Source organism: Mirounga leonina, unplaced genomic scaffold (genome assembly GCF_011800145.1).
Source record: "Mirounga leonina isolate KUSES-001 unplaced genomic scaffold, KU_Mleo_1.0 Mir_174, whole genome shotgun sequence".
Classification (NCBI taxonomy): Eukaryota; Metazoa; Chordata; class Mammalia; order Carnivora; family Phocidae; genus Mirounga; species Mirounga leonina.
Window position 1 is genome coordinate 3515025 of NW_023270451.1, and position 24499 is coordinate 3539523.

General features: G+C 43.4%; 1 protein-coding gene across 1 annotated transcript in view; it reads left to right on the plus strand.

Annotated features, from left to right (window-relative positions):
- Positions 1-24499, plus strand: part of PUS7 (pseudouridine synthase 7) — a 54920-nt gene continuing 30421 nt past the window's right edge. The window contains exons 1-6 of the mRNA XM_035020388.1: positions 1-231; positions 9875-10307; positions 11207-11291; positions 11423-11524; positions 15270-15414; positions 22889-23000. Coding sequence (XP_034876279.1) covers positions 105-231; positions 9875-10307; positions 11207-11291; positions 11423-11524; positions 15270-15414; positions 22889-23000 — 1004 coding nt within the window. The 5' untranslated portion in view covers positions 1-104. The remainder of the gene's footprint in view (positions 232-9874; positions 10308-11206; positions 11292-11422; positions 11525-15269; positions 15415-22888; positions 23001-24499) is intronic.

Sequence of the window (24499 nt, forward strand, 5' to 3'; positions counted from 1 at the left end):
TCAGCGGCGGCGCGTCGCTGCGCGGCACGTGTGAGAGCTCGGCCGCCGGGAGTCCACCCGCGCGCCCCGTACCCCGGGGGCTGAAGGTGCTGACCGCGCTGCCTATGCCTGGGCGCCCTCGCAGCTGGCTCTTCCGAGTGGCCTTCGCCGCCGCCGCCCTCCTGCGCCCGGAGCAGCGCGTCCGCGCCCTCGCTGCCCGGCCCGTGCCGCGCCCGCGCTCTCAGGCCCCGGGTAAGTGCGCGGCCTCGCCGCACCCCGCGGGCTCCGCGGCCAGCCGGCGGCCCGGCCCCAGGGCCCCACCCCGAAGGGCAGTGCGGACGGGGAAGGCGTCCGGGCCGCGGCCTGAACCCGTGGCGCGCCCGCGGCGCCTCCATTACGGACCGTGCCCGCGGGAGCGCGGCTGGAGCCCGGCGGTCCTGCTCCCGCGGTGCCAGCCCCGCCCCCCCATCCGGGGCCTGTCGGCAGGGGGCGCCGCGCCCTCCCGCCTCCCCGCCTCCCCGCCTCCCCGCCTCCCCGCTCCCCGCGCCGCTGGCTGCCCGCCGATCCAGGCCCCCCTCCTCCCTTTCTTCGTCCCGGCGCTCCCTAAATTCTCGCTGGGGAGAAAACCGGCCTCTGTCCCGGACCCCTTATAGCTCCGGTGTTTCGCCGGGCTGGTCTTCTGCCCGGTAAAGCCCACGTGCTTTCTTCCTCGTTTTCATCCATCACTACTTAACTGCGAGCCTACTGCACGCCTGGGAGGCACTCCGCTGACTGCTTGTTTTGTACACTTTTCCCAGAGTAGGAGCGAACAGGTTGGGGCCGAGGAGTGTTTTTCTCTAGCCCTCCGCCGGGTCCGTGTTTAATGAGTGGATGTTGGAGGTGCTGCTGTCCTTTGAAAACTCATCCGCACTGAGTCCTTACCGCCAGCCCTGCACTGAGAGGTCTAGAAGGACATCCTTGTTGCCTGGGTTATTAGCGCCTGCCAGGAAGTAGGGTTTGGGGAATTTCGTTTGTCAAATATTTGATCGCGCTGTCAGACCACTTTTTTTTTTTCATTCCGACAATACAGAATTACGAAGGGCTTTTGTTTCAAGTCTCCAATCTGATCTGTGAAAACAGGCATGCCCCATTGGTTTGGGGATGCCTTGACAATTGAGGGATCTGTCAAAAAGCAACCAGTACACTCACACTGAAAGGGGACGGATAGGCAGTGATTTTGTTCAGTCATTAGGCAAGTAGCCAACAGTCTGTATATATTAATTTAACAACTTTTGTTTTTTGTGTGTTTTGTTCTTTAAATATTTTATTAATTTGACAGAGAGAGAGCACAAGCAGGGGGAGCAGCAGGCTGAGGGAGAAGAAGCAGGCTCCCCGCTGAGCAGGGAGCCCAATGCAGGGCTCCATCCCAGGACTCTGGGATCATGACCTGAGCGGAAGGCAGACGCTTAACTGACGGAGCCACCCAGGCACCCCTAACAACTCCTTTTGCACATAACTTTTGGTAGAAGCTGGGGTGATACAGGCATTAATAAAACATAGCTTTTGCCCCCAAGTAGGAGACAAATTACAGTCCAGCTGATCTGTTGACTAAGTTTGCTCCTGACTCGGGTCCTTTACCTGTGCTGGTCCCACTGCCTGGACTCTCCCCACACACATCTTTTCATGTCTAGTTCTTCCTTCAAGTCGTGGTTCACAGGACACCTCCTTAGAGATGCTTCACTAAAGAGCACCCCTCTTCCTCTTCTTCCCTTTACTCTGCTTTATTTGTAGCTCTTATGCATGCATGTTTCTGAGATTATTATTTTATTCACTGATATATCTTTAAATATATGTAAACTTAATGAGGGCAAGAAATTGTCCCTTTTTCCCCAGTGCCTAGAATAGTGCCAGACTCATAAGGGGTGCACAGATATTTGTGGAATTAATGAATCTAATGGACTTAATGATTTTGCATATTAGAGTGTAGTGTGTGCTCTGCCCTAAGGAAAGGGCTGTTTATTGTGAGCCAAAGGGATTATTGACAATTTGCAGAGGATGGATGCATTTAAAAAGTGGATGTTGTATTCTGAACATAGATAGGATTAAGACTGATAATGGCCTTTTTAAGATGTTCATTTTGCAAGAAATATGTTAAGGGACTATCAGTGTTGTATTACAGTTTTGAGAATGCTAAACATTTTTGTTGTGGGTATAAAGGGAAGCTTATTGGTGAATCTAATCTTAATGAAAAAGACTTTAAAATATTGTTAAAATTGTAATATTCCTTATCTCATTTGGGTCATTTGGAGTATAAAAGACACAAAACCCCATTTTTTAGTACTCCCTTCAAAAAATTGTGTAGGACTTTGAAGTTCATCGGAAAGTAGCAGTAGATTCTTTCTCTTCTTGGTTCCAGAATCAAGCTTTTGGTCTAGATTACTTGACTGTGATTACTATTCTGGATCGCGTATTTGTGCAGCATAACAGTTCTTTAAAAACATTTTTTTTTAAATACCATTTAAAAAACTCATGAAGCTGTACCGTCCACCCTTCCTCCCCTTTTTAAAAAGCCATTCATTTTTTACAGCTGTGAGGTACAGTGCTTGAATATGTATATTTGGATTTTCCTGAATGCAAAACTGATTTCCTTAGGAAAATCATACTTGGGCAGTCAGGGTGGTTTTATCTTTCTGATTGAATTCTTCCCAGCCTCTTCCGTGTTCACAAGATCTGCTCCCTCCCTCCCCCCATTTTAAAAATTATAGTGCATTTTATTCTTTTTTAACTTTTTTTTTTTTTAATTTTATTATGTTAGTCACCATACAATACATCATTGGTTTTTGATGTGGTGATGCACGACCCGTTGTTTTCATATAACACCCAGTGCTCCATGCAGTACGAGAGATGAACCATGAGAGACTATGGACTCCGAGAAATAAACAGGGTTTTAGGGGGGGGGGGGAGGGGGGATGGGTTAGCCCGGTGATGGGTATATTGCATTTTAGTCTTCCCTTCTATATAGTTCTTGTTCATGAAAACGATACTAATTTGAGTTCTCTCTCTCCTAGTCCAGAAGTTTGCACAGCTGTTCTAGTTAAATATGTTTTCGTCTTTGAGGCCCACTGAAAGAACTTGGCAAAATATATACTACCAGATTTATAGTCATTGGTGCTATGTATACTTTAATAATTAATGTCTGTGATAGGGCCATTGGCTAAACCAAATGAAAACTATAATTTAATTTGAAACACAAAAGTGAGATTAGTTAATGAGCTCATCTTTACAGTTAAATATAACAAGAAAAAGAGATTAGGCAAGTGTCCACAAGTATCAAGAAAAAGACTGCCAAAAAATATTAAAGGCCTGTTTATTTGGTGTGTTGGCAGTGCTGTGAGGGTCTCTTAAAATTAAATGGTATTTGAATGAGGAAACCATGCTTAATCATTAGCCCAGAGAACAAAAGAAGCATAAGAAGCTTTGTTTTTTCCCCAGACTCAGCAATACAGTTCTGCTGTGAAAACCATCCATAATAAATATTAATGACCAACAGTTGAATAGGAACAGCTATTACAGACCTCTGAGCAAGTCATCATTTTTCAGCTTTACAGAGAAAGAAACCTCAGCCTAGAGAGGGCAAGTAACCCACGGAGTGAACAGCAGAACCTAGATTGGGTTGAAACCAGTGGGTGTTACTATATATGCATGATCTGCCTATATTCTCATTCCAGGGATGGTAGGCATGACAGTGCTGTTCTAAACCTTCTAGAATTGTATTCATGAAATCACTGATGTGGGCAGAGGGGAGAGCAAGGAGTTGAGGTGATGACCATATTCTGACTTCAGTTAAGAAGTGTAATGTGAACACGCACAAAAGATGTGTGTTGATGGTGGGAAATGAGGAGATCAGTTTAGGACATGTTGAATTTGAGCATTTGCTTTAGCTCTTTGGAGCTGTGTAAGCTGGAGCCAGATGCGGAATCTCTGGGGATGCTCATGTCCCTCTCTGAGCCATAGGGCGGAGGAGAGGCTTGAATGAGCTCCCTGTGCACTTCTGCCGCTGCTTAGCTGCCATCGCTGGTTGCAGGACGTTGGAGATGGGTCTTGGCTGGGAAAATTGGATAGTGAGCAGGGAACAAGACTGGGGTAGGAAGCTAGAGATCCCTACATTTAAGTGGCCCCAGAGAAGGAAGGGAAGAGAGCAGCTTGAGAGGCAGGAGAAAGGCAAGGAGGAGAAGCAGAGTTTCAAGGAAGCGAAGCGATGAGCCATGTCTCGGGTAAAGGTGTCGGTTAAAGCCAGGATGGAGGGGCTGTGGTTTTGGCACAAGGAAGCCATCGCTGAACTTTAAAGAAACAATTTGAGGCAGAAGCCAGATCTTCCCCCGAATGTTAGCTCCATACCAGCGGGGCATGTGTTTGATTTGCCACAATGTCTTTTCGCAGTGCCTGGAAGAATGCCGGGTGCTGGGTGCACGGTGAATGTTTGTTGAGGGGGTCAAGTGCGGTGCTGAGGAGTGAGTGAGTTAAAGTGACTATGGATTCTTTTAAGAGGGCTGCCATATTTAGGGAAATGGTTATAGTAAGTGGTCTTGTGAAGATGCCGGAAAGAGGTGTGTCTGTCAGAGGATCCCCATTTTCTTTGTGGATGGCCAGCAGGACTGGGAGAAGCCTGCCCTGACCCGGGATGGCTGTTGTAAGAGAGGAATCTCCTGACCGGGTGTGATTTTCTCCAGCAGCAACCAGGAGCACAGACACAGACAGCAGGGTTGGTACTTGGTTGGAGGCTAGCAAGGATCATGGAGCCACACCAGTGAGCCAGAGTGTTGAGCGGTGGTGCACAGATGCTGAGGTTTGGGGCACTTGAAGAAGCAAGGGTGGGAGAGATGGTTTTTTGGGACATGTTTGAAGAACAGGTGACGGCAGAGGGAGGAACAGAAGAATGGAAAAAATCAGTGGTTTGATTGGAACAGAATAGTTTGCGTATCTCTTTATACTTTATAGGTTTGAAACTTTTTTTTTTTTAATATTTTATTTATTTGACAGAGAGAGACACAGCGAGAGAGGGAACACAAGCAGGGGGAGTGGGAGAGGGAGAAGCAGGCTTCCTGACGAGCAGGGAGCCCGATGTGGGGCTCGATCCCAGGACCCTGAGATCATGACCTGAGCCGAAGGCAGACGCTTAACGACTGAGCCACCCAGGCGCCCCTGAAATTTTTTATAATAAAAATAAAAGCTCAAAGAAGAAGGTGTGATGTTCCCATCACTCAGTTTCAGTAATTACCTACTTGGTTTTAAATCTATACCTGCTCCACTTCCATTCACCACTGGTAAATTATTCTGAAGCAAATTCCAGACTTCATAATTTTTCAACCATAAATATTTTAGTTTGTATCTCTAAAACATAAGGAGTCTATTTTTAACTGTAACCACAGTAACATAATCACACCTTCAAAAGTTGACAATACTGGGGCGCCTGGGTGGCTCAGTCGAAGTGTCCAACTCTTGTCCGACTCTTGATTTCGGCTCAGTCATGATTTTAGGGTCGTGGGTTAGAGCCCTATGTCGGGCTCCACTTGGGCGAGGAGCCTGCTTGAGAATCTCCCTCTCCCTCTGCACACTCTCGCACGCTCATGCTCTCACTCTTAAAAAAAAAAAAAATTGACAGTACTACCTTAATGTCATCAAATATCCCCAGTATTTCTGCATCCCTGATTGTCCCAGTTTTTTAAACAGTTGACTTGTTTAAAGAAAGATCCACTCATTACATTTCTTTATAAGTTTGTCTGTAAGCTCCCCTCCCTCTTTTTCCCCTTCTTGTTTATTAGTGAAGGAACTGTCTTTGTCCTTGTAGAGTTTCCCACATTCAGAATTTTGCTGGTTCCTTCCCTGTGGTGGTGTTTAAAACCTTCTGTCCCTGTATGGCATCTAACCTACCAATTAGACATCGAGTTCCAGTCAGTAAGAATACTTCACAGAGGGGCATCTGGGTGGTTCAGTCATTAAGCATCTGCCTTTGGCCCGGGGTCCTGGGATCGAGCCCCACGGTCTGGCTCCCTGCTCAGTGGGAAGCCTGCTTCTCCCTCTCCCACTCTCCCTGCTTGTGTTCCCTCTCTAGCTGTCTCTCTCTCTGTCAAATAAATAAGAATAAAAAAAAAAATACTTCACAGATAATAGCATGTGCTTTCAGGGGCATGCAGTGTGTCTGGTTGTCTGTTTGTTGTGATGTTAGTGGCCATTCATGGTGGTTGGTTGTCCAGGTCCACTGTTTCCTTAGTAGTTTGCTTTTTGGTGTGACTTTGATCTCTGTAGGTGGGGAACAGTTTCAGCACCTGTTCCAAGAAGTCTACAAAGTAGCTGGAGAGAGCTCATGAGCAGTCAGGCAGAAAACAGGCACCCATGGGGGCAGGGCCTGAGTTCTCCGAGGCCTGTGGGAGATCATGGTACCGATTGGATCTCTAGATGGTGGGCAGTGCCAACGCAGGATGGCGCAGACATTTCTGCAGAGGAAATCATTGGTGTTCCCACCAAGGCTTATGACTGTCAGTTGTGGAGAAGGAGCTCGATGAATCCTCTGCATTCTGGGAAGGAGGGAGACATCCTGCTGACTTAAAGTCCCTGAGCCAGGCTGCTGAAGTGGCTGTTACTGGTTGTGCTTCCTCCCTGCTGAGAGCTCAGGCCTGGGAAGGTATGGGGATCTCCTGGTGGAGCCTGGCATGCCAGCTAGAATAGAAGTATCGTCACTGGGAAGCCGTTGCAGGTTGGGGGTAGGAATATGGGTCCCACAGGGTAGTGCCTGGCTTCCGGATGTTCCGAGGTGCCTTCGACACCACAGTACCATGAGTACCATGACAGTACCATTGTCTTCTCCCACCACCTGCTTCTCTGCCCAGGGTTTCCGTGCCAGGAGGGGCTCCCCCTGTCCCCTCAGGTCCCCAAGGCAGCAAACCTGAGTCATCCTCGAGTGTTTCCTCTTGCTGCCCACATTTGTCATTCAGTCCTGTTCCCACCACCTCCTAAATGCCCCTGAATCCAAACTTCCTTTCTGTCGCCCTTGCCTCAGCTTTAGATCATGTTGTGCTCATTTCTTGGCTCAATTTCGGCCCTACCCTCTTTTTTTTTTTTTACGTTTATTTTTTTAGTAATGTCTACACCCAACGTGGGGCTCAAACGCACAAACCGGAGATCAAGAGTTGCACGCTTTTCTGACTGAGCCAGTCAGGTGTCCCTTGGCTGTAGCCTCCACCTAGTCTTCCAGCTAACCCCAGTTTCTCTTTAAAGAGGTGCCATGAAATCTTTCGAACTCACAGGTCCAGCGGTGGTTTGGTTTTCAAGATGGAATTCCCTGCATTCTGCCTGCTGTAGTATCTGCTCACCCCCTAGCTTTAGCTTCAGACTCTCATTGTGTGTTTCCCCCTCCATGGTGTGTGATGAGCTCCTTGGGCCTCTTCCAGTGCTCCTTGCTCTCCCATGCCTCCGTGCCTCTGCCCCTGCTACCACCCCTACCCCCCACCCCCGCAAACAGCCTCCTCCCCACTTTCTGTGACCTTACCTGGTCCTCAAGACTTGGCTCAGGTGTTCATTTCTGGTCTTCCATTAGGAAAGGGGTCTTCTCGGGCGCCTGGGTGGCTCAGTTGGTTGGGCGACTGCCTTCGGCTCAGGTCATGATCCTGGAGTCCCGGGATCGAGTCCCACATCGGGCTCCCTGCTCGGCAGGGAGTCTGCTTCTCCCTCTGACCCTCCTCCCTCTCATGCTCTCTGTCTCTCATTCTCTCTCTCGCAAATAAATAAAAAATAAATAAATAAAATCTTTAAAAAAAAAAAAAAAGGAAAAGGGTCTTCTCTGACAGCCTCACCACCAGCGCCCTCTGAAATCTTGTGTGTTCCCGTAGTCCCCAAGTGACCCCCTGTGCCCTTGGTGTCTCCCTCACTGGCCTGTAGGCCCTGTGAGGGCAGCTTTGGTGACAGAACTTGAGCATGAAATAGCATCAGCATTTCATGAGCCAATACTCTTTTTTTATTATACTTTGCTTAGAACAAATAAGGAGTAAATGCTTTCTTATTTGAAATAGAGGTAATTTTGTATAACTAGCTATGGTCAACGTCTGTTCCAGTTTCTTAGTTTCTTCCATTTTCTTTATTTAAATTTTTGTCTTTGAAAGGAAATTTATTTTATTGGCATCTTTCTGTACCTCTTCTCCCATTTTTTTTTTTGTAGTCACCATCATCCTTTTTTCTTTCATTTTGTGCATGTATTTGTCTTTTTCTTTACTTTTCTTTCCATTCTAGATTTTTGACAATGAGGCAAGATCAAATTTTTTAAAAAATATTTATTTATTTACATAATCTCTACACCCAACTTGGGGCTCAAACTCATGACTGTCAAGATCAAGAGTCGCACGCTCCTCCGAGTCAGCCAGGCGCCCCGCAAATGTGGATTCTTAAACTTTAGTTCATTGTTATTATTATTCTGCTGTAGATGCTTCTATAGTTAGGTTTCTTGTTAACTAGGCCTTGGAGAACCTTAGAATATTAATTTTCTGCTCATTTATGTTCTTTATGAGTTTGCTTACTAAGTTCATAGCATGTTAATTATATCATCTCCCTATAGAATTAGCATAGGAAAACTTTTATCCTTATTTCACCAAGAGCATCAAGTAAGATCAAATTAGATAAATGTATTTATTTTGATTGCCACATGTTACCCCTCCGGCAAGCTGCTCAGTACTGGGAAGTATGTATGGCTTCTTAGACTTGCCCTCATTACATTGTGTGTGGGCTGGTTAAATGATAATCTGTGTTGTTTAAACTGTGGCAAAATACACAGAACATGTAACATTATTCTTTTTTTTTGGTAAGACTTTTATTTTATTGAGAGAGAGCATGAGCGGGGGGAGGGGCAGAGGGAGAAGCAGACTCCGCCCTGAGCAGGGAGCCCTGAGCAGGGCTTGATCCCAGGATGTTGGGATCATGACCTGAGCCGAAGGCAGACGCTTAACCCAGGTGCCCCCATCTTACCCATTTTTAAGCATATAGTTCAGTAGTGTTGCGTGCATTTGCACTCTTGTGCAACCAGTATGCAGAACTCTTTCTAATCTTGCAAAACTGAAACTCTATACCCAATAAACAACGCTGCATCCCCCTTGCTTTTTTTTAATATGGTATGAGTATGCGTTCATGTAAGTGTATTTATGCACTCTTTTTTTTTTTTTAAGATTTTATTTATTTATCAGAGAGACAGAGGCAGGCAGAGGGAGAAGCAGGCCCCCTGCTGAGCAAGGAGCCCGATGCGGGACTCGATCCCAGGACCCTGGGATCATGACCCGAGCTGAAGGCAGACGCTCAACTGACTGAGCCACCCAGCACCCTGCACTATTTTTATTTAATCAGTTTTTCGAAAGGATAATAATCTTCGTGAAACAAAGTTCAAGTGACCTGTCTGCAGTATTCAGTAAAAATAGCAGGTCTCCCTGTTGTACCCAGCCACCCATACCCTGTCCTAGAAGTAACCACCTTGCCCAGTTTTCTGTCCACATGGTTTCTACGTATTGTTCAGTTTACGTACCCAGGCATCATTGTTCTTAGTTTTTTGCTAATATAAAAGCACTGAGATGAGTATCCTTACAGCTAGAACTTTAAGCACTTAACAAAAGTGCTTTAATTATTTTAATTATTTTAGGATACTCCCTGAAAGCAGTATTTCTGGATCAAAGGACATACATTTTGTTTAAGGTTTTTGATGCATACTCTCAAATTCTCTGCAGAAGTGTTGTGCCATTTTTCTGTGCCAGCATTAGGAAGAACTATTTTAATAAATGAGTTTTAGGACCCTAGGAACAAAGTTAATTGTGCCTCTGTTTGCTGAAACCCACCTCTTAACTGAAGTGATGGTTACTTCCTGCCCTCTCTTCCTTCCTAAAAGGTTCTCTTAAATGTTTTCTTGGAGCTTTAAAAATGGAGCTGACAGAAGTGACTGGTGTGTCGCTGAAACGTGGGTCTCATGCTGTCGAAGATAATGACAGTGTGGCCCCAGCTGAGGAGGCAAAAAGACAGAAGGTCTTGGACGGCTGTCTGACCACAGGTCAGGATGGGCTGGAGCATGTCTCTCCGCCCGGCAGTGTGCATGTGCCTGGGCCACCCGCAGCTGTAAGTGCCAGAGAGGGTAGAAAGAATTCTGATGTGCAGTTGGAAGAAGAGGAAGAGGAGGAAGAAGATGGCCTTTCGGAGGAGGGTGAGGAGGAGGAGGAAGCTGAGAGTTTTGCAGACATGATGAAGCACGGCCTCACTGAACTTGACGTTGGCATCACCAAGTTTGTAAGTTCTCATCAGGGATTCTCAGGCATCTTGAAAGAAAGGTATGTTTCATTTACATGTCAAGTTATTTTCATTCTATTTGTTCTTGAGAAAGAAATCAGCAATAGGTTCTTCTATTTAGCTTTCTATCCCCACACATTGTTTACTGATGGTCACAAAGGAATAGGATGGAGGAGAGCCGCCTAAATAGTCAGATGAAGCCATTTAAAGATGAAATGAGTAACTAAAAATGTTTGTGGCATGCCTTGCTCATATGTGAATGAGTGCTGTTCACTTCTTTATTTTTATTTTTATTTATTTTTAATTTTTTTTTTTTAAGATTTTATTTATTTGACAGACAGCGAGAGAGGGAATACAAGCAGGGGGAGTGGGAGAGGGAGAAGCGGGCTTCCTGCGGAGCAGGGAGCCCGATGCGGGGCTCGATCCCAGGACCCTGGGATCATGACCTGAGCCGAAGGAAGATGCTTAACGACTGAGCCACCCAGGTGCCCCTGTTCACTTCTTTAAAATACCTTATTTTAAATGGTTTTTGAGTTTTCTCTTGAATTGGTCTTTAAATCTTAAACTCAACTCTCTCACCTGAATGTGCCACATCTATGGTAGAAAGCAGGTAGTCTTTAGACCCAGATGGATCTGGGTGTGAATCTAGTCCAGTTACTGCATTTACTTAACTCAGAGCCTTGGTAGCTTGTCCAAAAAATGGGTCCCAATACCACCTTGGGGTTTTTGAGAGGATTTTAAATAATGTGTGTATTTAGCTGTAGCTTGGAATTCATTAAGAAACCAGAAGAAATAACTCCATATGAACTTTGTACTGAAGATTTTTTTTTTAAATCCCTGTTTTGTACAGCAGCAAAGCTTGATGTTGATAAACTTTCTCCTCAATTTAATAGGAAGTAAAATGTTAATGCTTTGAAAGTTTGTGTTCCCTTTTCATCAGATACTCCGACTTCGTTGTTCACGAAATAGGAAAAGATGGACAGATCAGCCATTTGGATGACTTGTCTGTCCCGGTGGATGAAGAGGTAAGAGCAGCTGTCCAGCAAAAGTCACTTTCTGTATAAAATAGCATTTCCTGGAGATCCTAGAAATATAGATCTCTAACAGCTTCGAATTCTGTGTGTGACTCACTGGGAGTTTCATCATTATTTTCAAGGATCCTTCAGAAGATATATTTACGGTTTTGACAGCTGAAGAAAAGCAGCGTTTAGAAGAGCTCCAGCTTTTTAAGAATAAGGAAACCAGTGTTGCCATCGAGGTAAATAGCACAAAAATGTATGGAAAAGTTTTTTTTAGGGTTTTGGTTGCTGCTTTTTTGGGTGAACATATCTAAGTGTCTGTTAGAAAAATTACAATAGTTAGCAAAAGGATGACCTTGCTCTGTTTGATCTAAAAGACCATTACACTAAAAATATTTTTATCGGGGCACCTGGGTGGCTCAGTCAGTTAAGCATCTGCCTTCGGCTCAGGTCATGATCCCGGGATCCTGGGATCGATCCCCAGGTCGGGCTCCCTGCTCAGTGGGGAGTCTGCTTCTCCCTCCGCTGTTCCCCTCCTTGTGCTCTTTGGCTCTGTCTCTCTGTTGAATTAATAAATAAAACCTTAAAAAAAAAAAAAATGTTTTTATCAGTGGCAGATAACCAGTATCCAGATAAACTGCAGCAAAAAAGTTACGTTTTTGTTTTAAGAAAATTTTATACATGACCACAAATCAAAGAAATGTGTTGTTTGGAACCAAGAGTAACCTTTCTGTCACATGGTGTCTGTAGCCAAAGTAGGACAGCCTGACAATCAGATGTGTGGCCTGATAGGGCGGTCGTGGCTCTCACTCTGCCTCCTGCAGCCTCTGGGTCTCAAGTGGGTCTTTGGAGGGAGAGGAGTTGGGGAAAGAGAAGGGAAATTTCTTTGCTCAACTTGAGTCTGCTTCTGCTGTTGAGGAAAAGGAGAGCTCAGCTACTAAATGGAATAGTGGATGCCTTTTCAGAACCTTTTGTTATGAAAATTTTATTTTCAATTAGTACTATCCAGTGGACTTCTAATGTGAGCCATGTTTTTAATTTTAAATCTCCTAAAAGCTTAAAAAGAGACAGGTGAAATTAATTTTAACAATATATTTTATTTACCCTAGTACATTTAAAATATCATTTTTGGGCACCTAGATGGCTTAGTCAGTTAAGCATCCGACTCATGATTTCCCCTCAGGTCATGGTCTCAGGGTCGTGAGATCCAGCCCCATGTTGGGCTCTGCACTCAGCTGGGAGTCTGCTTGACATTCTCCCTCTCCTGCCCTTCCCAACCCTTGCTGTCGCTCCCTCTCACATTTTTTCTCTCTAGAGTAAATAAATAAATCTTAAAAAAATAATATAAAATATCATTTCAATACGTAATCAATATATTTTTTTAATTACAAATGAGATGTTTTACATTCTTTTTTTTTTTTTTTCCTACTTAGTCGTCAGGATCCGGCGTTCTTTTATGCTGGTAACATAGCTCAGTTCAGACTAGCCACATGCTCAGTTACCATCTGTGTGGCTCGGGGCTGCCGTATGGGACAGAGCAGCTCTAGGTGATAAGATTTTTAGAATTTTAAGTTTATGTTAAATTGCTTTTGTACCATAGTTTAATGACCTTCTTGATTTGGGGTTGTCTAAAATTCCCCCTTCCGGGGTGCCTGGGTGGCTCAGTCGTTAAGCGCCTGCCTTCGGCTCAGGTCATGATCCCAGGGTCCTGGGATCGAGCCCCACATCGGGCTCCCTGCTCAGTGGGAAGCCTGCTTCTCCCTCTCCCACTCTCCCTGCTTGTGTTCCCTCTCTCACTGTGTCTCTCTCTGCCAAATAAATAAATAAAATCTTTAAAAAAAATAAAAATAAAAAATAAAATTCCCCCTTCCATCGCTCCCAGTTAACAAGAGCTTACCATAACTTTTCAGACTTCATTATTTGCCCCCAACCCATATCTCCTCTTCCCCTCCACCTAAATGTCCCAAAGGTATGTAACATTATAATTTTAGGGTTCATCAATTACTGAATTTACCTATGGACAAAATCTTCAGCAATGCCAAAGAGAAAACAAAGAATTATTTTTGAGAGCAGTCTAGAAGGATGGTCCAGGTTTCTCTTGGTTATGCAGCACCATGGCGGATCTCAGCCCCATAACGTGCATTTTCCTGCGTAGATGGCAAAATTTGCTGTCATCTGAAAAACTATAGTTATGCCATCTACTCAAAGTTTGTACCTTTAAAAATAAACCCTGGGCAAGTTTCCTTGTTTGTAAAATGAGGACAGACTTGCCGAATTTTTGAAGTCTAACTGTGTATTCAGTCATATGCACAAAGTTTGATTCCAACTCAGTGTTCTCAGTAAATACCAGATCTAGACTCATTTTTTTTTTTTAAGATTTTATTTATTTGACAGGGAGAGACACAGCGAGAGAGGGAACACAAGCAGGGGAAGTGGGAGAGGGAGAAGCAGGCTGCCCGCGGAGCAGGGAGCCTGATGTGGGGTTCGATCCCAGGACCCTGGGATCATGACCTGAGCCGAAGGCAGACGCTTAACGACTGAGCCACCCAGGCGCCCCTAGACTCATTTTTGTTATGAAAATGTCACATGTCTGTAATTATAATGTAGTTTGTTTTGTTTTACATTTTTAATTTTACTAAAATATTAAGTTTAACAAGTAGTTTAGTGTATCCTGGTGTTTTTCAACTTGCAGGTTGCAATCCTCAGTGGATCGTGGAATCAGTTTAGTAGATCTTAACCAACATTTGTGTAAATGCAATACGATAAAATAGGAAATAACAGTGCATTGTACACATTAAGGATAAATACTGTTTTCGTAATTTTTTTTAGGTCTTTAGTAAGGCATATATACATGCATATTTCTGGCTGTTGAATCCAGATGTGAAATGTATTTCTTAGTGTGAGACACATTCAGAAATTGAACAACAGTTTTGTTGTTGTTGTTGTTGTTTTAAGAGAGAGAGAGAACATGTGTGCAGCACTGGGTGGAGGGGAGGGGCAGAAGGAGAGAATCTTACGTAGACTCCATACCCAGTGCAGAGCTGGAGCCCGACGTGGGGCTCGGTCCCATGACCCTGAGATCATGATCTGAGCCGAAATCAAGAGTCAGACGCTTAACAGACTGAGCCACCCAGGCACCCTGAACAATAGTTCTATAGCTAATAAGTATCAGTTTTCTTGATGTTGATTTTATTTTTTATTGTGAACGAATGTGCTTAGAATGTCATTATAAAATAATTCAGTATAGGGGCGCCTGGGTGGCTCAGTCGTTGAGCGTCTGCCTTCGGCTCAGGTTATGATACCAGGGTCCTGGGTCGAGCCCTGCATCGGGCTCCCTGCTCAGCGGGGGGTCTGCTTCTCCCTCTCCCACTCCCCCTGCTTGTGTTCCCTCTCTCGCTCTGTCTCTCTCTGTCAAATAAATGAAATCTTTAAAAAAAAAAATTAAAATAAAAAAAAATAATTCAGTATAAAATAGGATTCCTTGTGGGGCAGTTGTAGATTGGACTGTTCAAGGGAGTTGAGTTTCTGACCTCCCAAATGGCCTAGCTTGCCGACATTGCCGTCTGTGAGCCCTGAGCGGGAGTGTCGGTGATGGGAGCCTCCCGAGTCACACAGCCGGATTTCACATCTGGCGCCACTGTCCTCCAGCTGTGTGACCCGGGACACATTCTTTCACTTCTCTCAAGCTTGTTTTCCTTCTCTCCAGGTAGGTGTAGGGGTGGCATGGTAAGGAGATGATGAGGATTAAATAAGCTGATGACTACAAAGTTCTTGGTACAGTGCCTGGCAGATGGTCATGCTCAGTAAACGGGCTCTTAAGACGTGCAGCATCACGAAGCTCTGAAAGATCCTGAAATCCTACCCATGGACTTCTGTTACTTTGCACAGTTGATAACATGACTCATGTTTTTACTGACTCATTAGTATTATCTCCCTATTTGATGTTTGTTAAATCAGTAGTTGCATTATGTCTGTCTTTAATAGGTTATTGAGGACACCAAAGAGAAAAGAACCGTCATCCATCAAGCGATTAAATCTCTGTTTCCAGGATTAGAGACAAAAACAGAGGACAGAGAGGGGAAGAAATATATTGTAGCCTACCATGCAGCTGGGAAAAAGGCTCTGGCAAGTAAGTGTGCGAGTGACCTGGCATTTCTTCTGTCCCGTGGCCACGGATGGCATCCCACTTCTGCTCTGGGCCTGTTCATGTTTCAGGGCTACTTGGCTGTTAGGCCCGAGAGGATAGTGATAGTGTCACTCCTTCAGAGAAGGTGGATAATAGCTTTCACATTCACATCAGTCCTGCAGACTGTGTGGTAGGAGCACTAGGGCTCCTGTGGGAGTCAAGATTTGCCCTAGTTACAGTGGTGCCTAAGAGACAGTCCTAGGAATTTGATATGTTCCCTGAGGAGCAGAATGGGCTCAGTGGTAATTCAAGAAGAAAATGGAAGGCTATTGCTCATTCTGTGTCTTAATGGAGGAAAGAACGCTTTCAGATGATCCCAAAATCCCGGTGGCATATTTTCTGCAAAGTCCCTATATTGGATGAGCTGCTGCTTTCCAACTGTGAGTTTTTCCACCACATGTAAAAAAAAAATATGGAATATACGGGAAAGCGCCCCTTCGCCCATGCTCCTGTTTCGTTGTAAATCATTCATCTGAAACAAGTGTGTTGTCAGTGAATCTCTTTGATATTTATGCTCTAATATGTTTTCTACAGCCATGAAAATTTCTACTTGCATATGACCTTAAGAAAAATTAGGTCATTTTTCTTCTTTTACCTGCCAAATCAGCAGACAAAACCGTAATGAAAATGACAGTGGGAAAAAGATATTTCCTCACCCTCGTTCCCTACCCTTGATGGCTTCTATTAGGGAACAGTTATTTCTAGATACATTTGTCAGAGCAAAACTCCAAGACTGTGTAACAAAAGACTATTCATGCTATTAGTACTTGAGTTAGTATTCTTGTAGGTTATCGCTGTGAATGGATGAAACCTTAATTGTAACTATGATTCTAGTGAAATGAGGGCAGTATAAGAAAATTGGGAGCAGAAATAAGGTTTAGCGGTGCCTGAAAAAAATAACGTCGTCCATTCAGTAAGTCTGGATAGTGACACAGAAATCCGAAATCTTGAGCAGGTAGGGAGAAGAAGGTGGACATTGGAGGCCACTTCTCAGTGGATACCACAAAGAAAAAGAGATGATGTGTTCTGGAACGGCTGAGGGCATGGGTTGTTAATCACTCCTCAAACCACACACTAATGGCTTGGTTGCTGTACATTTCTTTGATGTCTGAGTCACAGTATAAAATAGTACTCCAGCCAGGGCTGTTCATGAGCATTAATCCCAGTGGAAAGTGATTTGAGTGACTTTTTTTTTGCCTTCTCCCAAGATTGGCAGATGGCTGATAACTATCCTAGATGTAGAGAGGGTGCCGTGGTGCATTCAGTCTCAATTCTCTCAAGGAGCCCAGGCTGAGGATGGCTGCTAATGAGCTGTTCCTTGTAGAGAGGCAATCCACGTTGGTCAGCCGCCCTCCTTCCAAGGCAAGGTCTTAATTCTGCTGAGTGTGGTGATGAGGAAGCAGAGTGGCAAAACCTGTATTGTTTTTACTGACTGCTTCTTGGAAATGATCTTTCTTTCTTAGAGGATGCCTGCTTTTGTGATTGCAGGGAGGGGTGTTAGGGCATTCATTTGCACGCCACGGTGGCCCTTACAGTTCCCCCTTCCCCCTCAAGTGAGTGGTACCAGCTCTCTTACATTCTGTCTTTATCCACATTTTCTACGCTTAAGCCGTACCCACCTTCCTTTTTTTCCAAATAAAAAATTTCCTTACAATTTCTCAGGTGAGATGCTGAGCTCTGTAGGACATGAACCACCCTCTGTATTTCCTTTGCACATCTTCAGTAAAATAGGAATTCTCACTTTAGGAGGAAGCATGAAGGCAGGTCACATTGGATTATCACTTGCATAGAGTTCTAAACCTCTTGGGCTTGAGGTGTTTTGGCATTTGATCAAAGTGGACTAGAGGTCTGAGCTGTTCTCTCCCACCTCCTCATAGACCCAGACAGACACTGGAGGGCCTGTGTTCATCACTTGCAGATCCACCTACCCAGCACTGAGAGTGCCTTAGTTAAACACCATTGGAAAAGTTGGGAGAGCTGGGATCCAGAGACTACACTTCATGACCCGGCAAATAGAATCCAGTACCAACTATAGCTTATCCTTTTGGGCTACCTTGACTAGCATATGAATAAATTAGCTTCTAAAGCTTTATTGCAAAACTAAGTTTATAGTGTTTTTAGATCTCCTTTCCTACCATACCCTGGTACAGATTGTTACATGCATTATCTAGCAGATTGCAATATTCTCACCTAAACTTTTCTCAACTAGAGCCATGCATCCTAAAACATAGGCATGGTGGATTCTAAATCATGGTGCCCAAACACCACAAATTACCAGCTGTTTTGACGCCAATACTATGTTGTTTGTTAATCCTGTCTGATAGACGGCCCCTTGATTCACCTACCAAACCATGCTTATGGTATTTTTCTGAAAATATCGTGTAATTATTATGAGCCATGTAATCAGGTAAACTAATTCATATTTTCAGATAGTATATATTCCAGATGCCTCTAAGAACGTCCTTTTAAAAAGACTTAAGTAAAAAAAAAGAAAAGAAAAAAATTTGCCATGTGTTGTATAGAGGTTCCTCCATACTTTCTGAAATGAATGGGCCCCAGCAGGGAAACCCAGATCAAGCAATTCCACAGAGATGCCAGAGGAAGGGCCAGACAGATAAAAAGGAAACTCTCCAGGAGAGACTGGTGGTGTGGAATCCACAGGAAGAGGGAATGCCGATAAAGTGATTAGCAGTGGAAAATATACAGATGGGTCTAGTAAGATAAGAACTCTGAAATATATCCATCAGTTTTTAGCCACATGGATATCATTGGTGTGTTTGCCATAGAAGCTCTAGTAGAATAGGGTTGGAAACCAGTTTACACCGCAGGCTGAGATGGAAGGCACTAATTACGGAATGCTGTTCGAAGTAAAGGTGCCTCTGGCTGGCTCAGTTGGAGGAGCATGCGGCTCTTGATCTCAGGGTCATGAGTTTGAGCCCCACGTTGGGGGTAGAGATTACTTAAATAAATAAATAAACTTAAAAAAAATAAGCTGTAAAGAGAAGGAGAAAGGAAAGCACCATGGTTGAGAGGAAGGCATAAGTTTGACTTTTAAAATGGAAAAGTCCCGGGCGCCTGGGTGGCTCAGTCGTTAAGCGTCTGCCTTCGGCTCAGGTCCTGATCCCACGGTCCTGGGATCGAGTCCCACATCGGGCTCCCGGCTCGGCAGGAAGCCTGCTTCTCCCTCTCCCACTCCCCCTGCTTGTGTTCCTGCTCTCGCTCTCTCTCTCTGTCAAATAAATAAATAAAATCTTTATAAAAAAATAATAAATAAATGAAAAATAAAATAAAATGGAAGAGCCCCGGGCATATTGATATCTTAAAGGGAAAGAGCCAGTGGAGAGGGCGGGCAGAAATTCTGGGAGGAGAATGATAGTGGTTGGCTCAGGATCCTGAGGAAGCTGGAAGGTCGGTGTGCAGGGATGCAGTCCTGGAAATGGCCTTGAATAGGAAGGAAAGAATGTTCTGCATGCTACCCCATCCTGTCATCTTTCTCGAGCTACATTTTTCCTTCCTTATTCATGAGGATCTCTGCTCAATACCTGAACCTTCCTGAATTTGGTTTCTTTTTCTCTCTGGTTTCTATTTCTACTGGACTGGCACTGCCATATCAGACCATCAGAAGGTTGCTTCCTGTGATCTCAGCCTGAGAATTCTTTGCATTCGCATTTTAAATCAGTGTGTCTCAAAAAAGTCATTTTAAATTCTCTTAAATTATAAAGCTACATACACGCTACTTAGCATTCTAAGGATTTGGAGTTTTAGAAAGTCAAATTGCCCAGAATAAGTTGAGTCTCATTGATTTTTCCATTATTCAAAATATTCCCAGTTAACTAATGCATATGCTTACTATTTTGTATACTGAGTGCACTTAGAAAAAGAATCCTCGTATCTGTTATTGACAGAGGAGATAATTGTATGCATGCTCAGTGCTTGGATTTGCTAATAAAAGATGCATGCTTGTGAGCCAAAACTCATACTCAGTTGTCATGGTTTCTCTTAAGGTATAATAGCATTTAGTTTTTTAGCCTTGTGGCTTCATTTATTTCTCACCATTATAGTTGATTGGGAATGTTCCTGAGGGGGCCATGAAGGACAGATAGAGTTCTACTTCATCAATTCTGATCACAAGTTTTTTTTAACTTTTTATTACGGACATTTTCAAACAGGCACACAGAGTGTACTGTATTAACCACTGTGTAACCACCAACCACCTTCAAGATTATTAACATTTTGTTGTTTCTGTTTGATCTTTTCCTCCCACTTATTTTTCTTGTGGAGTGTTTTAAAGAGAATTCTACGCAGCTCTTCATTTCACTCATAAATACTTCAGTGTGTATTTAGCAGTAAGGACTAAAACCCAAACCATTATCACATCCTACATAACGAACAGTAATTTCTTAATATCTAATACCCAGTACATGTTCAGTTTTTCCCTTGTTGTCTCAAAAATGTCTTTTACAATAGATGACTTGTCAAACAATGATACAAATAAGGTCTGAACATTGCATTAAATAGATAAGTCTCTTTTTTTTATGTTATGTTAATCACCATACATTACATTGTTAGTTTTTGATGTAGCGTTCCATGATTCATTGTTTGCGTATAACACCCAGTGCTCCATGCAGTACGTGCCCTCTTTAATACCCATCACCAGGCTAACCCATCCCCCCACCCGCCTCCCCTCTAAAATGCTCAGTTTGTTTCTCAGAGTCCATCGTCTCTCATGGTTCATATCCTCCTCCGATTTCCCCCCCTTCATTCTTCCCCTCCTGCTATCATCTTTTTTTTAAAATATATAATGTATTATTTATTTCAGAGGTACAGATCTGTGATTCAACAGTCTTGCACAATTCACAGCGCTCACCATAGCACATACCCTCCCCAGTGTCTATCACCCAGCCACCCCATCCCTCCCACCCTCCACCACTCCAGCAACCCTCAGTTTGTTTCCTGAGATTAAGAATTCCTCATATCAGTGAGGTCATATGATACATGTCTTTCTCTGATTGACTTATTTCGCTCAGCATAAGACTCTCCAGTTGCATCCACGTCGTTGCAAATGGCAAGATTTCATTCCTTTTGATGGCTGCATAATATTCCATTGTATATATATACCACACCTTCTTTATCCATTCATCTGTCGATGGACATCTTGGCTCTTTCCACAGTTTGGCTATTGTGGACATTGCTGCTATAAACATCGGGGTGCACATACCCCTTTGGATCCCTACATTTGTATAAATAGATAAGTCTCTTAAATCATCTCAAATCCCTTTTAATTTATCAGTTCAAGTACTGTTTTCTGTAATGATTTTTCAAATTTTTATTAAATAAAAAAGTCTTTATAACTCAATGCAGGAAACTCATAAAACTCCAAAAAACACAAAGCAAAGCAATAATTACATGCAGTGTCACCACCAAAAGATAATAACAAGTAGCACTTTGTGAAAACAAATCTCTAGATGGGGAAGCATTTTGTATTAGGTCTTTTTTTTTTTTTTTAAGATTTTATTTAAATTCCAGCTGACATGCAGGGTAATATTAGTGTCAGGTAGACAACATATTGTATTCAGTTGTAAACCTTGTGCTGCGTCCTGTGGGTATGGACAGTGCAGCTTTGAGGATGAACTGACATGGCCTTGTGAGGAGACTGAGACAGGGAGGCTGGTACCTGTAGGTGAGTTATCTCCTCATTCATTGTTTGCCTCTGCAACATTCCATTGTTAATGTCTGAATGGCTGTTAACCCACCACATAACTACCAGGTGTTGTAGCAGTCCTTGGTAGAAACTTTCCATGCGATCATTTGCATGTTCACCTCTAAAGCACTTTAATATTATTATAAATTAAACATTGCTCTCTTGTGCTCTCTATGCTGTGCATTTGGACAGAGGTCAGAACTGCAGCAGGTAAGAGCGGTTGGTGTTTCATGTAGAGAAAATGAAATGCCAATGATTTTTCTCCCAAGTGCTAAGTAGAAGAAAATTTTGCTTAACTGGTGAGCTGGAAGGAAAGCCAAAAATAATACCCTTATTCATAATTTTCGGAGGATGAGTTATGAGGAATTCACATGAAGAGCCAAAGAAATACTTGTAATATTTTTGTTCTCCCAGACAGAAGAGACTCACATTCATATTTATTCCTTCAGAAAGGAAAAGCAGTTCACTGAGCATACATGCTATGGCAGTTTTCCAAGATGATTTATTGATTCGTTTGTTCTTTACGTTGTAGTGTAAATAACTGACCTATCAAGAGTGCTTTTTGCCTTGACAAAGCCAAGTGTACCAGCAACTTCAGTACCAGAAGTTTCTCATGTCTCTGAAGAGGACGGATTCATGAGTTCATGCTAAGGATTATTTTAGGGACAAAGACAAAGGAACATTTTTAGAAGAAGAAGATTCTAGGGATTCTATGAAGTATTTTTTCACAGTTTTTATTTCATGGAGTTACAGAAATAAGTGAATTTGATGTGTTCAGATAACAGTTGCAGCTCTGTGTCGCTCAAGACTCAGGAGTATTATTGTGCAGCATCTGGAAGTGGGGTTGTGGCTTACGTATTTTTCCCAAAATATGTTGATTTTTCAAAATTAAAGTTTAAATCCTAATTTTTTTTTAATATATCTCTAGATGATAGTACAATTAAAATGTCCATTTAAAAGAACACTTTTTTAAAGGTTCTCCAAAGCCCGGACATGTTGGTCAGTTTCAGAAAGTTGCAGAACCAAAGTAACTGTAGTTCAGAAGTTCACATTGAAAGTTGACATTTAACCTGGCTTAATTTTTAGAATCTCCTTTTCCCCAAGAATAATGACCATTCCGTTTTGAATGCTAGGCGTGCTCTCTGTCAGGTAAAAATTTGTAAACCACCCAGGATTAACTCAACTTTTGTGAAGGAAGCGGCCTTTGGGAAACTTGAACCTGTCACTTAGGCAACTCCTCACAAGCTTTATCCCCATCCTTGCTGAGGCATCCAGCCTGTATGTGTGAACTCCCGGCTTGGGATATGAGGCAAGGCTTACAGATTCCTACTGGAGTGCTCTTTTCCTCTGGACCACGTGTGTTCTAGAAAGCCAGTTACCCACCTACAAGATGCACGCTTGTGAAGTAAACGCACTGGGGGGGGGGTGGACCCCTCTGTGTGAGGATTGCCTGGTAGTCTTACTCATTTGTCACACTGCCTGCCTTTCAGCTTTTGATTGTGAATGTGGACAGATAATGTTGAGTCTCCAGTCGCAGGAAGTGTAATACCTGTAGTCCACACAGCTGTAACCACTTAACATGTATTTCTTGTCAGACTAGATTGGATTTCTCACTCAGAGGTTCTCTAGCAAAAAATGACCTTGTAGGTTTCATAAGCTAAAGCTTAGATCACTTTTGTTATGGTCTATATAACATTTAATTTTTTTGTTTTTAAGATCCAAGAAAACATTCTTGGCCAAAATCTAGAGGAAGTTACTGCCACTTTGTACTGTACAAGGAAAACAAAGACACCATGGATGCTATTAATGTGCTGTCCAAATATTTACGGTTAGTATCTTGTTCTTGTGCTGACACAAAATGACAACATGGGAATTATTATTCTCTTTCTGTGCTAATGAGAAAGGAGCAGGGGGCATCTGGGTGGCTTAGTCGTTAAGCATCTGCCTTCGGCTCAGGTCATGATCCCAGGGTCCTGGGATCGAGCCCCGCATCGGGTTCCCTGCCCAGTGGGGAGCCTGCTTCTCCCTCTCCCACTCTCCCTGCTTGTGTTCCTGCTCTCACTCACTCTCTCTCCGTCAAATAAATAAATAAGATCTTTAAAAAAAAAAAAAAGGCGGGAAAATAGGCAAACGGATAGTAAATGTGCCCCCCAGTTTCCTTAGACAATAGGTGAATTAATTTTTTTTTTTTTTTTTACCTCCATGCATATTGTGATTCAAGATGGAAATTCTACAAATGAATAGTTCACATGTTGGTCCATCCAGCTGAAAATAAAAAATTAACTTGCTTCCTAGAAAGCCTACACTTTGATGTGTTGGCAGGGATTTGTTTAACTAGATTGTAAACTAATTCTTGGAGACTGACTTGATTGAAAACTTGAAACCAGTAGGATTTCCTCCTGGGAATGCAGATAATGCAGTTTGAGTCTCTGAGGATGGGCCAGGTGCCGTAGAATTGTTTTTCAGTCATGGGTACAGGCACCGCAGCCAATCTGTGTGCACTGGAAGTTTACTTTCTGATATATATTTAACCCAGTTTAAACATGGTGGACAGTGTGTCAGTTTGCTGGGGCTGCCATAAGAAAATATCATAGACTGGGAGGTTTCGATAACAGACACCGATTTTCTCACAGCTCTGGAGACGAGGAGTCCCAGGATCAAGGTGTTGGCAGGTTTTGGTTTTTTTCTGAGGCTTCTCCGTGGCTTATAGATGGCCACCTTCTCTCTGTGTCCTCCCGTGGTCTTCCCTCCATGTGTGTCCCCGGCGTCTGTGTGTCCACATTTTCTCTTCTTACTGGAACAGATCGGATAAGGGCCCACCCAGCAGCCTCATTCTAACTGAACCATGTCTTTAAAGGCCCTCTCTAAGTGCAGCTACATTCTGAGGTACTGGGGGTTAGGGTCAGTAGGGCCATATTTCAGTCAGTAGGGTGCAGTACTCTATAAGGGACATTATATTTTACTCTAGTTGCTAGCTCTCTGGGAGAGAGTCGGGGTTTGTCTGTACCTGATCCTGGGAGGATAGACCACTGCGGAGGGACTTCCTCTGAGCTCTGCAGTTGGGGAGCGCTCAGAGTTCAAGAAATTTGTCCTGTCATTTTCCTTTTCATGTGGAGCAGTTTCTATAAAATACTTCTTTGTTAACTAGCTTACTTAGATCTTTATATCAGAACTATTCAGATCCCTATTTTAGTATTTGGGGTTTTTTATGCAAAGAAATAGCATGTATTTATGGAAAATTCACATTATTAACGTTTTAAAAACTGAAGATAATAAAATTTTCAGAGTGGTCCATTATATATCTAGAATGAGCCTCTCTTTACCTTC